At 43.4% G+C, this 12,534-nt stretch overlaps 1 protein-coding gene across 1 annotated transcript in view; it reads left to right on the top strand.

The window, feature by feature from the left end:
• Nucleotides 1–3,149: 3,149 nt before the first annotated feature.
• GMPS (guanosine monophosphate synthase) overlaps nucleotides 3,150–12,534 on the top strand; it is a gene marked incomplete at its 5' end in the record, with an annotated part of 21,874 nt that continues 12,489 nt past the window's right edge. The window contains 5 exons of the mRNA XM_010168835.1: nucleotides 3,150–3,178; nucleotides 5,400–5,581; nucleotides 9,483–9,597; nucleotides 11,191–11,288; nucleotides 12,380–12,483. Coding sequence (XP_010167137.1) covers nucleotides 3,150–3,178; nucleotides 5,400–5,581; nucleotides 9,483–9,597; nucleotides 11,191–11,288; nucleotides 12,380–12,483 — 528 coding nt within the window. The remainder of the gene's footprint in view (nucleotides 3,179–5,399; nucleotides 5,582–9,482; nucleotides 9,598–11,190; nucleotides 11,289–12,379; nucleotides 12,484–12,534) is intronic.

Below are 12,534 nucleotides of genomic sequence, written 5' to 3'. Positions count from 1 at the left end.
TTGGTTGCCACAGACCCCGTCAGGCTGGCCCAGCCCTGGTGCGGGACCCGCTGTCTCCGTCCTGGGGACCCCCGGGATCACAGGGCTGCCTCAGCCTCCCCCGGTCCCTGGTTTGCAGTGACAATGACAAAAGTGATGCGGGTCGGTGTAGCTCTTGCACGCCGGGGTGACAAAATGACTCCTTTGTGCCTTTTTGAAGTTGAAGGGTTTTTTTCTTGATCATGCAACTTCTGAACTAAAACCCTGCAGGTTGTCTCCAGCCACTTGGGTAGGAGGATAAAAGCCGTGTTCTAGATTTTTATATGGTTTGCAAGAAAACGTGATTCTGAGGGGTTTTTGAAGTGCTCCGTTGGTCCCTACCCAAGATCTCTGCCATGCTCTTCCCTGACCATCGAGACAACCTCCTTTCCTGGCCAGGGCTGCTCTTGAGGGCTCTTCTTTGGGGTGGTCGCACCCAGAGCTGGTTGTGTGACAAGGAGCTCCCCTTCCATGAGCCCCGCTCTTGCAGGAAGCAGCTAACGAGCAGTTTCTGCAGGGATCCAGGTCCCAGCAGCCATTGGAAATCTACATGTGACTTATATAAATTAAAGTTTGTGTGAAATAACGGGTTGGGGACTCTTGTATTGGTCTCTGGGGTTGCCTGAGTTTTGAAGGAGTTACTTTCCTGTTATCCTTTCAAAAAATATGAGTAAGTGTTCTTATACCTGCTTAATTTTAATACCACAGGGAAACAATTAAACTCTTGTAAAACCTGTGCTGGCTTGAAAGTGCCAGATCAAAGCTCCTGGTTTAGGCTCGTCCTCAGTAATTCGTGTGGGTGAAAGCTCAGGGCTGAGGGCTTGGACAGAGGGGCTGCAGCTGCAGCCTGGGCTCTGCCAGGTGCTTCTTGGTGCTCCAGAATATGACTGTTCTCTATGGTAATGTGTTTTATAAATTGCATTAATGAAATTCCTGAGAGCGTGTGGGTGTGTGAAATGCTGAAAGATTCCCTGATTCTGCAGAAGTGGGCTGTTGGGAACCTGTGAACTTTGTTGAAAGCACTAGGTAGGTACACCGAGGAGTAAGATACGCGGTGTGCTTAGCTGGTAAGGGCAGCCTGGTGGCAGCTCCTACCACAGCTCATTATAGAACTCTCTCTTTTTTTTTTGATTTGGAAAAACCCAGCAGTGATGGAAGCTCTTTTTCTTCCACTCTTACCAAGTGGTGGAGCTGAAATGGTGGATCTTGGCTGACCCTCGCCATGGCAGTGCAGTTGGAGGTGGTGATACCATTCAGGTGGCACTGGGGACATTGGTTCCAGGTCTGGGGTCTGTGAAACAGCGGGCAAACGGCGGTCTGGAGCTACAGCCTGTTGTGTAATCGCTTTTATTCATCAGTCATAGAGAACAGTAGGAATCCTTCACGTATGACATGATTTTCAGGGTGACTTGTGATTGAGTTTAGCTGAATATAGACTTTTTTCCCCCATTTTTCTCTTGGCGTACACAAGTTTCATTCTGTTTTTAGTTCTACTCTCAGGACATCAGAACGGTGCCTCTGTCTGCTCTGCCCCAACGCCTGAACCACCTTGGACAGCTGTCAAACCAGCTTTGACAGAAGTTCTCAAAAATAGCAAGTTCTCTAGATTTTAATGAAAGTAGACCAGGAGAAGACAAGGAACTGTGAGAGGAAAAAAGAGCTTTTATTAGAAACTGGAGAATCCCCACTAGGAAGAGGTGCTGGCTCCATAAAGCTGGTCCCTGCAGGAGCTGGGCTGTCTGCCGTCCTCTTCATCTTTCTCCTGGCACGCGTACGGTATACAAACGCATGAGCTAAACTGCCATGTTGGCTGCGTGTTAACAGCATCTGTTCCTTTTTTATTATTATTTTATTAAATGAAGTTTCCCTTGTTAAATTCAGGTTCAAAATCTCCAAGCCTTGGAACGGTGCCTTTAAATAAATAAAGCCAGATCCTGTACTGACTTACCACCTTTCTCCTTCCTCTTTTTCCATGGGGTTTACGGTAGCGTTTCTATTGGGCTTTTCTTCAGAGCTGAACCTCCTTCCACTTCTACTTCAGCTCAGAAGTGGAGTCCAAAGCCACTGCAGTCCACGTGGTGACAGTGACCTGTGTTAGGTCCCGATGTGGGTCTTGCTTGGACCTACACTGGGGGTACGCTGCAAGGTTGTCTACAGGAGAAAAGGACAGTGGGTAGTGAGGAGAAAATTATTTCAGCCTGTAGTTTACTCTCTGAACCAACATATAAGAGAGCAATGAGCTATTAGGCCACGAATTGAATGATTTATTTTTTTAAAAATCATTTTAATTTTACTTTTCTGGTGAGGTGTATGTTGCCTCGCTCATCTTACACGTAAGGAGGTCTATGTTTCTCAATGGATGCAGTGCTTTTACTGGATTTTAGCCTAAATGCCCTTAGCATCATCTGAGGAAAAACCTTCTGAGCTATAATTAGACACTGGCTTTTGTGATTTTTGGGAGGGTATTAATGGGCTCCCAGTAAAACTTGGGCAATGAGCTATTACTCGAAGCCTTAAAGAGCCATCTTTCAGGGCCACGTAAACAAGAAGTGATTCTCATGTTGGTGCAGTGTCTGTGAAGGTGTTCCTCTGATCCTTGTGCAAAATGATGCTGTACCTCACAGGAGTGAGGAAGCAGGGATGGCTCCATGAAGGGGTTTGCTAGCTCGTGAGCCAAGTGCTCATATCTGGGTGACAGCAGCGCAGAGGTTTGTCCTGTTCATCCTGGTGACGAAGGGGTGTGTGTCACTGTCCTGCTGCTGCTGAGGAGAGCTAAGGAAGGTGCAGGTTCATTTGAGATCCAGCCCTACTTCTGCTGCCTTATGCAACATTTCTCAAACTACTCCCAGTGTAACTTTGAGCTCTTCTTGTTTTCAGACACGTGTCTCCCCCTCAGCTGTTGCTTGGGCCCAGCTAACTACCCCTGCCTGCTCAAAGCACCTCTGTGCCTCGGGATGGGGCACTGGAAACGGGATTTATTTATTACCTGCAGATGGAGACGCTCAGCCATCGGTCCAGCTGAGCTGATGCCAACAATAACTTGGGTTTAGTCTTTTTTGTTGTTGTAAAATGCAAAAGCTGCCTTCACAGAGCTGGGCTTCTCTCTTCTTCCTCCTTCTGCGGGTTCTTAGGGGTGCTCTTCAGGTCAGGAGATGCCAGGGTATGACATGTGGGTGCCACTGCTGGCAGGTGGGACCCGTCCGTGCAAGGGCTGGCTTTGCACCTACAGCATGCCCAGGGCTCTGGGGGGGGCTGCTTACATCCCACCCTGCTCTCTTGCAGGTGGAAATGGACAACCTCAGACACAAAGAGGGCTGCAGAGCCCGGTCCCTTCGTGGTGTAAGCTACAGCACGTGCTCTGAAACAATTAAGGACTTTTAATAAGAAATAGCACTGCCAGGAAGAGTGTTTGCCACAAGGTGGGATTAGGAAAGAAGAAGGATGTTGGTCTTTCTCACAAGAACTGCTAATTTAGAAATTGCCAGGTGAAAATGCCCGGAATCTAATTTAAACCGCTAGAAAATCACTCTAAAAGTGATTCCCTCCCTTCCAGTGGAAGGGAAGACAGTTGTGGTGACCTCTCTCCATCTGACCCGGGGGTTTGAAGGGGCGTTTGCTGCTGAAGTCTGCTCTCCTTCAACACGTGCCCTTTGTGTTGTGTAACTCAGGACTAAAAAGTCATTAAGAGCTTCCCATCAGGCACACTGAGCTACCAGCTGAGGGAAAGAAATTAAGTAACTGACTCTAACCTGGATTTAGGCTTTTGAGGGATTTAGCACTACTTTTTCTGCTTGTGTCCTTTAATTCAGATAAAACCTTTTCCAATCAGTGTAAACTTTGAAAGTTTCCAGTGTGCTTGCCTTCCTTGACTAATTTGAAGACAGTTAGATGAGGTGTCTCTTGGTAGCTGAGGAAGCAAATTCCAAGGCAGCCTTTGCTGTGTATTTATTGGAGAGAATGTGTCCTAGCAGGATGATGCTCTGCTCTAGAATGACCTGTGGTTGAGGTGGGGTGATTCTCTGACCCAGAGGGAAATACCATGGCATGCTGCAGGCTGCCCCAGCTTCCTTCAGAGCCTGAGCAGCAGACATCTAGAACATCTCTAACATGCCATGATTGAAACTTGAAATGGTTGTAAGCTTCAAGTTGTGTTTTGAGGCAGTGTCCACTGAAGTAAAAGCCTTCCCAGTTTTTCCTTTATCAAACTATATTGGCAAGGAAACAGTGTAAGCTTCGAGTTAAGGAGAAAGACCCCCCCAAAGTAAGTAATTTCTTTAAGCAGTAGAATTTTTTTCTGCACGAAGTTCTTGGTGACTTAGTGTGGTTGAGTTCACATTCTTCCTTGAAGATTCTCTGGTAAGGATGCTTCCATGGAATAGTTGCTTCTTTTCACAATTTTTTTAAAGAAAAAAAAAAAAACAGAAGAAATTTGTCCTTGTGTTTTCTAGACCTCTTTCAGATTTAGCTGAAATTGGCCAACCAATTTGAGTGTGACGGGGTCAGAGAGAACCATTGCTTTGTTCTGGAATGCAGTCAAAAGTTGTGGTTTTTTGAAAAATCATTTTAGCAGAGACATTTGTTCTCAATTTCTCCTTTTTATTCTCCCCAGGAGGTGATGTTAAGTGAAAGTTCAGGGTATGAGGCAGTGTGATGGGGGGAAAAACATTTTTCTTCTGACTTTGCACTGTCTTGTTTTGCTTGAGAGAAAGGCACATGTTCTTAATTATCATGGGGTGTGCTGGGGTTTGTGAGGAACTGTAAAATGGGAAAGCTGGAGTGACTGTAGTGGTGAACGGAGCATGTGACTTCTTATTTATGGAACGCTCTGCCTTCATTAGGGAACAAAAACACCAGTAAGCTAATTTGTACCAGGTTTGGTTTTGGGGTTGGGGATGTCGTGTTGGTGTAGCTGCTTGAGAGGGATGTGCTGTGTTAGTGCACAGCCCCGTTATCTTGTCAGTGCATCTCCTGGTCCTTGTTTTCATTTAGACATTCCTCTGCTAGTCTTTATCATATGAATCATAAATTAACACATGGGCAACCTTAGCAGGCTTTGCAGATAGTTAGTTAAGAGATCTGGCTTGAAGCCTGTGACGTGTCACTGTAAAAGGGAGATGGCTTTAAACTGAAAGAGGGGAGGTTTAGATGAGATATTAGGAAGAAGTTCTTCACTGTGAAGGTGGACAGACACTGGAACAGGTTGCCCAAGGAAGTTGTGGCTGCTCCTCCCTGGAAGTGTTGAAGGCCAGGTTGGATGAGGCTTTGAGCAACCTGGTCTAGTGGAAGGTGTCCCTGCTGCTGGCAGGGGGGTTGGAACTGGATGAGCTTTAAGGTCCCTTCCCACCCAAACCAGTCTATGATTCTATGTGTGATGTTTGCAGCCGGAGAATGCCGGAGGAGAGCTCAAGGATGGGCAGCACCACTATGAGGGAGCCGTCGTCATCCTCGACGCCGGAGCTCAGTACGGGAAGGTCATCGATCGCCGGGTGCGTGAGCTGTTCGTCCAGTCCGAGATCTTCCCTCTGGAGACGCCAGCCTTTGCCATCAGAGAACAAGGGTTTCGGTAGGTCCTTTCCTGCGACGCCTCTGCCCCGCTGTTCTGCTTGTTCTCTCCGTTCTAACGGTACCTTGTACGGATGGTGGCAGCAGTGGTAATTATTTGGGTTTCTATATGCAATAGCTTTCGTTGTAATGATGTTAATGATTTCATCTTTAGCTTATCCACAGAAACACCTGAGTTTTCCTGGGGAAACTTGTGCAGCGGTGGAAATTTTGTATATTTGCTTCTTAATGTCATTTTAGTCGTTTTCATTTGCAAGTGTAATTTAAGAGGTTGTGTGTTAAATACATACAACAAAATTTAGATGGTCTTGATTTTGTATATTTGCTTCTTAATGTCATTTTAATCGTTTCCATTTGCAAGTGTAATTTAAGAGGTTGTGTTAAATACATACCTGCAAAAATTTAGATGGTCTTATTGTTTTACCTGTTAAACTAGGGTAGCTATTAATCAGGAAAACAAGTTTTGTGATTTTCTAAAAATTCTTTTCTTAGGTTAATTAAAAAAACCCCACACCTAACTTGAAGATATGATGGTAAATCATGCCAAACTTATTCTGGAAAGCAACTAAAAAAACCTAACTGAATTTACCACTCATTGTTTGCAGCAAGAAAAGGTCTCACAACTATTTAGTATTTTATAATTTCTTTTTCTTGTTTTATTAGGCTTACCAGGGTATGCCTCTCTTCTGTGTGGGGAAAATAAATACCCTGAAGTTTACAAATCATCAAAGACCTTACTTGTCAGTTGGGTACAAAGCCAGAAAAACACTTCACATGTGCTTCTTGGTTGTGCTCGACAGCAGATAAAACAGTGCTTTGTTGCAGAATTGCATTTTTCTAATCAAGGATAATTAGTGAACCAGTAAACAGTATATTTTAGTGAGTCAAATAGGAACTTATTGATCTCTTCTGAAGGGACAGAGAACAGAAAACCTGGGGTCTGCTGTATCTATCAGGGAGCTGTTGTGTGAAGAATTTCTCTTTCAGCACTCTTCTGAAAAATACCTTCTCTTGTCCGATCTTGTTAATAATTTCCAACAGTCAAGTCTTTAAAAGATGGACATACCTAATTACTGGTTTAAAAAGAATTCCTGCGTCTCCTGTGTGGTGGATTTGAGGTGCAGGTCATAGCACTAATGGTGTTTTGTCTCAGACCTGCACTGTATTGATGCGGGTTTGTAGTGGGAAGACCTTTTCCCCCTTTTTTTTGACAGTTGAGGTTTCTTCAGAGTCTCATGATTAGACCTGTTGGACTTGTCATTCCCAGTAACTGCTCTCTAAAATGTGGTGAAACCGCTTCATTCAAAAGGTCACTTCTCAAGGTGAAGGTAGTGTTCCAGGTTATCAGTTACCCAGCTTGGTCAATAAGCTTTGTGTCCACAGTCTCCGTCAATTGTTTGCGTTCAGGAAAGCTCAACAAACACTGACGCCAGCCTTGGGTGCCTTTATTCAGTGACCACTGTAAAAATGAGCTTGTGGTTTTACTGAAAGTTTTTGTTACATATCCCGCCTGTCATGGGAATAGTCAGGTTTCCATGTTGCAGCTCATGTGCTGAACGGGCCGAGGAGCTGCGCTTCGCTCTGCGCTGAGGTCTGAGATGGGCAGCAAGGTCGAATGTTTTGCTAAATTGTATTTACATGTTATCTTTAAAAAGCCAGCTCCACAATTTTCATAGTTTCAGAACAATCTCTAGTGACAGGTTTCATCTAAATGTGGCATAAACATTAGCAGTTTGCACAAGATCCCGGTCCTGGTCCGAGGAGATGCCGCAGCCGGGGGCTCTGCCGGCATTAGTCTGACTTCTGGCTCTGGCGCCGTGCTGAGGTTGGGGTATCAATGCCTGCATTTTGCTCTTGGTGTTTTGACGTGGTTCCTGATGAGCCTTTAATCCATTGCAAATAGGCTTTCTAAAGCTGGGTCAGCTTGTTTTGGAAGTGGTTTAAGGTAAACCAGAAATATTCATACCAACACAGAAGGTATGTAAGAAATTACGAGGTGTTGCAGTAAAACTTTCAAAATCTGCATCCCATACTAGCTTTAATTTCTCCTGGACAGTTGAGAAGATGTAGGTTCCTTTCTCACCCTCGGTTTATAATTTTATTTTTTCTTTAATATTTGGGCAGATTGGGTAACCTTTCTGTGTTCTGTGCAATTTTAATTGGTATGGAAAAAGCACAGATTTGAAGCCTCTACCTTTTGAATAGCACAGTGTATAACTATTGAATTCTCATACACATGTTCATTTTGTAGGTGTGGCTGTATTGCCTTTAATATTAAATAGTGTTCTGTACACACGGCATTTAAGCAAATGCTTCTGTATGTGGAGATATCAGAAGCAGTTATACAGAATCCCAGAATTTCCTGGATTGGAAAAGCCCTTTAAACTCATGGAGTCCAACCATGAACCCAACACTGACAAGTCCCCTATGACTAACCCATGTCCCTCAGCACTGTGTCTACACGACTCTTCAATCCCTCCAGGGATGGGGACTCCACCACTGCCCTGGGCAACCCCTTCCAATGCCTCAGAACCCTTTCAGCAAAGAAATTCTTCCTCACATCCCATCTCAACTGCCCTGGCCACAACTGGAGCCCATTTCCTCTTGTCCTGTCCCTCGGTCCTTGGTTGAACAGACCCACCCCCACCTCTCTCCACCCTCCTCCAAGGGACTTGCACAGAGCCACAAGGTCTCCCCTCAGCCTCCTTTTCTCCAGGCTCAACACCCCCAGTTCCCTCAGCCACGAACTCAGCACACTTGTGCTCCAGACCCTTCCCCAGCTCTGTTCCCTTCGCTGGACACGCTCCAGCACCTCCATGTCCTTCTTGGACTCAGGGGCCCAACACTGAACCCAGCACTCGAGCTGTGGCCTCACCAGTGATTCCCAGTACAGGGAGAAGAGAACTTCCCTGCTCCTACTGGCCACACTAGTGCTGATCCAGGCCAGGCATTAAGAGTTTAAGGGTGGTGTTCACTGCCAGGGCTCGTTACTGCACCATTATTTCTGCCAGTGGTACAGATGTTGTAAGCGTGCTGCCCATTGCTGCTGCTTGAAAACAGAAATATTCTATTTTGTCAGTGCTTGCATGACAAATGCTCTAAATAACACTGGAAGAAAGCTTTCTGAGATGGATTTAATCCCATGCGTGCAGCTTCTCTCTCGTCCCATTTTTCACTTCTTGGTCTGAATAACAGATTTGATGTTCTCTGTGAAATAAACAGTGCACAAGTCCAAGGTCTGGTACACCCATGTTTGATCCTGGGCTGAGGCCAAAAAGCATTGCGCAGCCACCTGGTACTCCTGCAGCTCAGGATCTTGCAAATCATCGTGGTTTGCAAAGGTCTCTCTCTCCCTTTAAAATGATTTGATTTTCTGTTACAGTGTGAAGTATTAACTTCATAACTGCTTGCATGTATTGGGCTATTAATTCACAGCCTGGGGCTAATGCCATCTCACTTTGTCATCAGGGTGGATTAAGGGACATTTTCTCAGCAGCTCCAGAAGTTTGGGATTTAGTTTCCTGAATGCAGCTCCCCTCCAGATGGCACCGACATCAGGAAGTGTGTCTGTCTTGATGCTAATGCTCTGCGTTTGATCCTCGTCATCTCGCTTCTCTCGTAGTTGTCACTTGGCCATGAGGAATTTAAAATACAGTCACTTTTTAAATGGTTTGTATTTGACTTGGTTTAAACTGCTGAAATACTTCTCTGGCAAGCTGGTGGTTTTGACAGCTGTAGCATAGCAAAGTTAAGCTATACATTAGGGTGTCTATAAAAAATTATACTAGAATATATAGTGTTCTGAGAGTGCTAAGAGACAATGTCGATGTTTAAAGCAAATAAAGAGATTTTAAGGTAAAGGACATATTAAAGTTACTGTTTTCTTTATCTTTTGTCTGCAGAGCTATCATTATATCTGGAGGACCAAACTCTGTGTATGCAGAAGATGCACCATGGTTCGACCCTGCGATATTTACAATAGGAAAACCAGTTCTTGGAATCTGCTATGGCATGCAGGTGCTGTTGAGAGATATGTTTGTCTACAGCTGTCTGCAGGCCTCGTTTCTGATCCTAGCTGGAGATGAGCTGCTAAAGGACCTGCTTTTCAAATACAAGCAGTATGCTGCACGTGCAAAAGATACTTTTAAAGTACTAATAAGCAAACTGAGCAGACTGTGTATTTTTCTCTTGGCTCTGCCATATCAAGGGCATAAATGTTTTTTCTTTGCCTAACTGCCATGAATTGAGTTCCACACGGCCTTTTTTTTGTCAGAATAAAAATAACCTGGCAGTCATTAACTAATTCTGTCTAGTTGGTATTGGAAAATGTGCCCCTCATGTAAAAAATTGAAATAGTTGTTCCCTTTGGTTTTCAAGTGTGGCACTACTAGTGTAGTTCTTAAGGGTGCTTTAAACCCTCCCTCCCACAAAATACTGATTTACCTGAGGACTGCCTGCGGATCCTGCAGTGATCTAGTAGATCCACCCTGAGTGAAGAAACAAAGTTCCAAGGAGGGGTGGATTAGGTGCATGACTTCTGCTTGTGCATCTTGTTTTTTTCCAGGGTCAGTGATTTACTTGGCCTTCAGAAATGCTGAATAATGGCTGGAAAAACTCCTTTAGAAAGGCTGGGAATTACGGAAACAATGTTGGCACTCCCTGTTCTGGGGAAAAATGTGTGTCATATTAAAATGTGCCTTAAAATGACAAGCAAATTGAAAGCCATGTTAGGTAGCCTGAAGCAGGGGAGTTCCTTAAGGCTGACTTTATGGAAATGAATCAAGTGTATTTATTAACACACTACTACTTCATTACAGAAGACTGAAATCAGTCAAGCGCAGTAAGTGTAGTGTCAAACTAGGTCTGAAATGAAGTCTTAAATCTCTGAAAATTAAAGTCGTTGTAGGGTGAAACTCTCAAAATACTCTTTTAAGTTACCAGTTATATTTGCAAGGAGAAAAAAAACCCAAAATCTTTATTTTGAGATTTCTGAAATATAAAATGCAGATATCCAACTCCAAATGACAAGGTGAGGTTTTAGAAAGAAAAAACCTGATTGAGAATTGTACTGCTCTAATATAGCAAGGATTATTAAGAGTCGCAAAAATAACACTAAGGGAATAGACTCAAGTTTTTTTGTTCTCTGGAGCCAAGAAGCCAGATTTTGAGAAGTTTAAGCCTTTGACTAAAGGATAGATAAATCAGATTTTTATTCAGCAGCTTAACTGTTTTTATGATCATTACCCTCAGATACTCAGGTGGTTTGCAGAGCAGCTGTTTGGAAGTGCAAGTGGATGTACACCATTGAATATGCTTTATTTTTTGAATCTCTGCATGCTGTCTGCTGTTGTGGATTTCTGCTGCTTGCTGTGTGTGGCAGTGATCCCCAGCTATGCTGGCAGAAGGGGACGAGCCCAGTACAGAGCAACAATTGATTTTAAAGACAATTCTTATCACTTTGCAAAGTGATATGTTAGATGAGTATAATCCTGAAAGACTAGATTGAGGTGTATTGGAGGGCCAGGGCTGTTGTCAGTCGTAGGCAGAGCGAGGTATATAGTGCTACTAGATGGTGTGGTCCTTTTTCATGTCATATCTTTGTTTTGACAGATGATGAATAAGGTGTTTGGAGGGACAGTGCACAAGAAGAGTGTTAGAGAAGATGGAGTGTTCAGCATTACCCTGGATAACACGTGTTCGCTGTTCAGGTACATAGACATTTTCAGTTATCAAAACAGTATTGGAAATACCAGTCTGGAAATTGGTGGCTGGATGAGGAGAAGCTTATTTTAAAGAAAATAGTGAAATTTCACCCATGATTATCTGATAATTTCTAATGAAACTTTTACAGCTGTATTCATGAGTAAGCACATTACTCATTTGAATAAATATTTAGACATAACTTCTCAATTGACTCTAGAAATGCAGGTAGATTTGCTTGGAATAATGTGTAAACCCCTTATTTCAAAGTAGAATGTCTTCATTGAGACACCATAAAATGTACCACAACATGAAAATCTCTGTGTTAAGCTCTTATATCCTTCTGCTGTGCAGTGCATCGCTCTTGTATTGGTTGGCACCCATGCAATTTTTGAAAGGTGAAAGAAAATCTGACACAGTTTGTTTTCTACCTTCCTTTAAAATTGCTTTGTGAGGTTTTATAAAACCAGAATTAGATTTCTTGGTAGTCTGTCAATGCCTCTCGAGTTCCTTGTAATAATTCTAACAGTTTACTCACACCCAGCATTCCAATTTTATTAACTTTGCCCTGTAGGGTTACTGCAGAACTTTATACCCTCCCTAAAGTCTGAGGTGCCCAAATTGTTCTGAAAACACTGTGTTTTGATCAAGAAAACTTAACTTAATTGAAATAAAAAGCAGGACTCCAAATACCCTGATTGATTCTAGATGGCTCTGTGTGTCAAAGAGGGAATACTTCAATATTGATGTGTTCATTAAAAAAAACCCACAAAAAAACCCACCAAAAGCCCCAAAACCAAACCAAAAAACCCCTTTCTGAATTAAAATAAATGACCTCTTGCATGAAGGATGCAAGAGGTCAAGAACTTACAGAACTTACCTGTACAAGAACTTATGCAGCCTCCAACGGAGGCATCTTGGAGTCAGAGATGACTGTTTCTGGGAGGGAAATTCTGCATATATTTCAAATTGACTTGGTCAATCGAGATGTTATTATATTGGGATCCCTAAAGGCTTCTCTTGGAAACACAGGTAGTTAGGTCTTTGTTGTTTTGGGGGTTTTTTTTTTAATTAATTCTAATTTTTAATCTTTGTTTAGGGGCCTTCAGAAGGAAGAGCTTGTGCTCCTCACTCACGGAGACAGTGTGGATAAAGTAGCTGATGGATTCAAAGTAGTTGCACAGTCTGGGAACATTATAGCAGGTATTTATTTTATACTGAAATTGTCCTTTGATAATGTTAATTAAGGGAAAG

This window comes from Antrostomus carolinensis, unplaced genomic scaffold, assembly GCF_000700745.2.
Source record: "Antrostomus carolinensis isolate BGI_N321 unplaced genomic scaffold, ASM70074v2 scaffold4855, whole genome shotgun sequence".
NCBI lineage: Eukaryota > Metazoa > Chordata > Aves > Caprimulgiformes > Caprimulgidae > Antrostomus > Antrostomus carolinensis.
The sequence above is the reverse complement of the archived record's forward strand: the minus strand, read 5'-3'. Positions and strand labels throughout refer to the sequence as shown.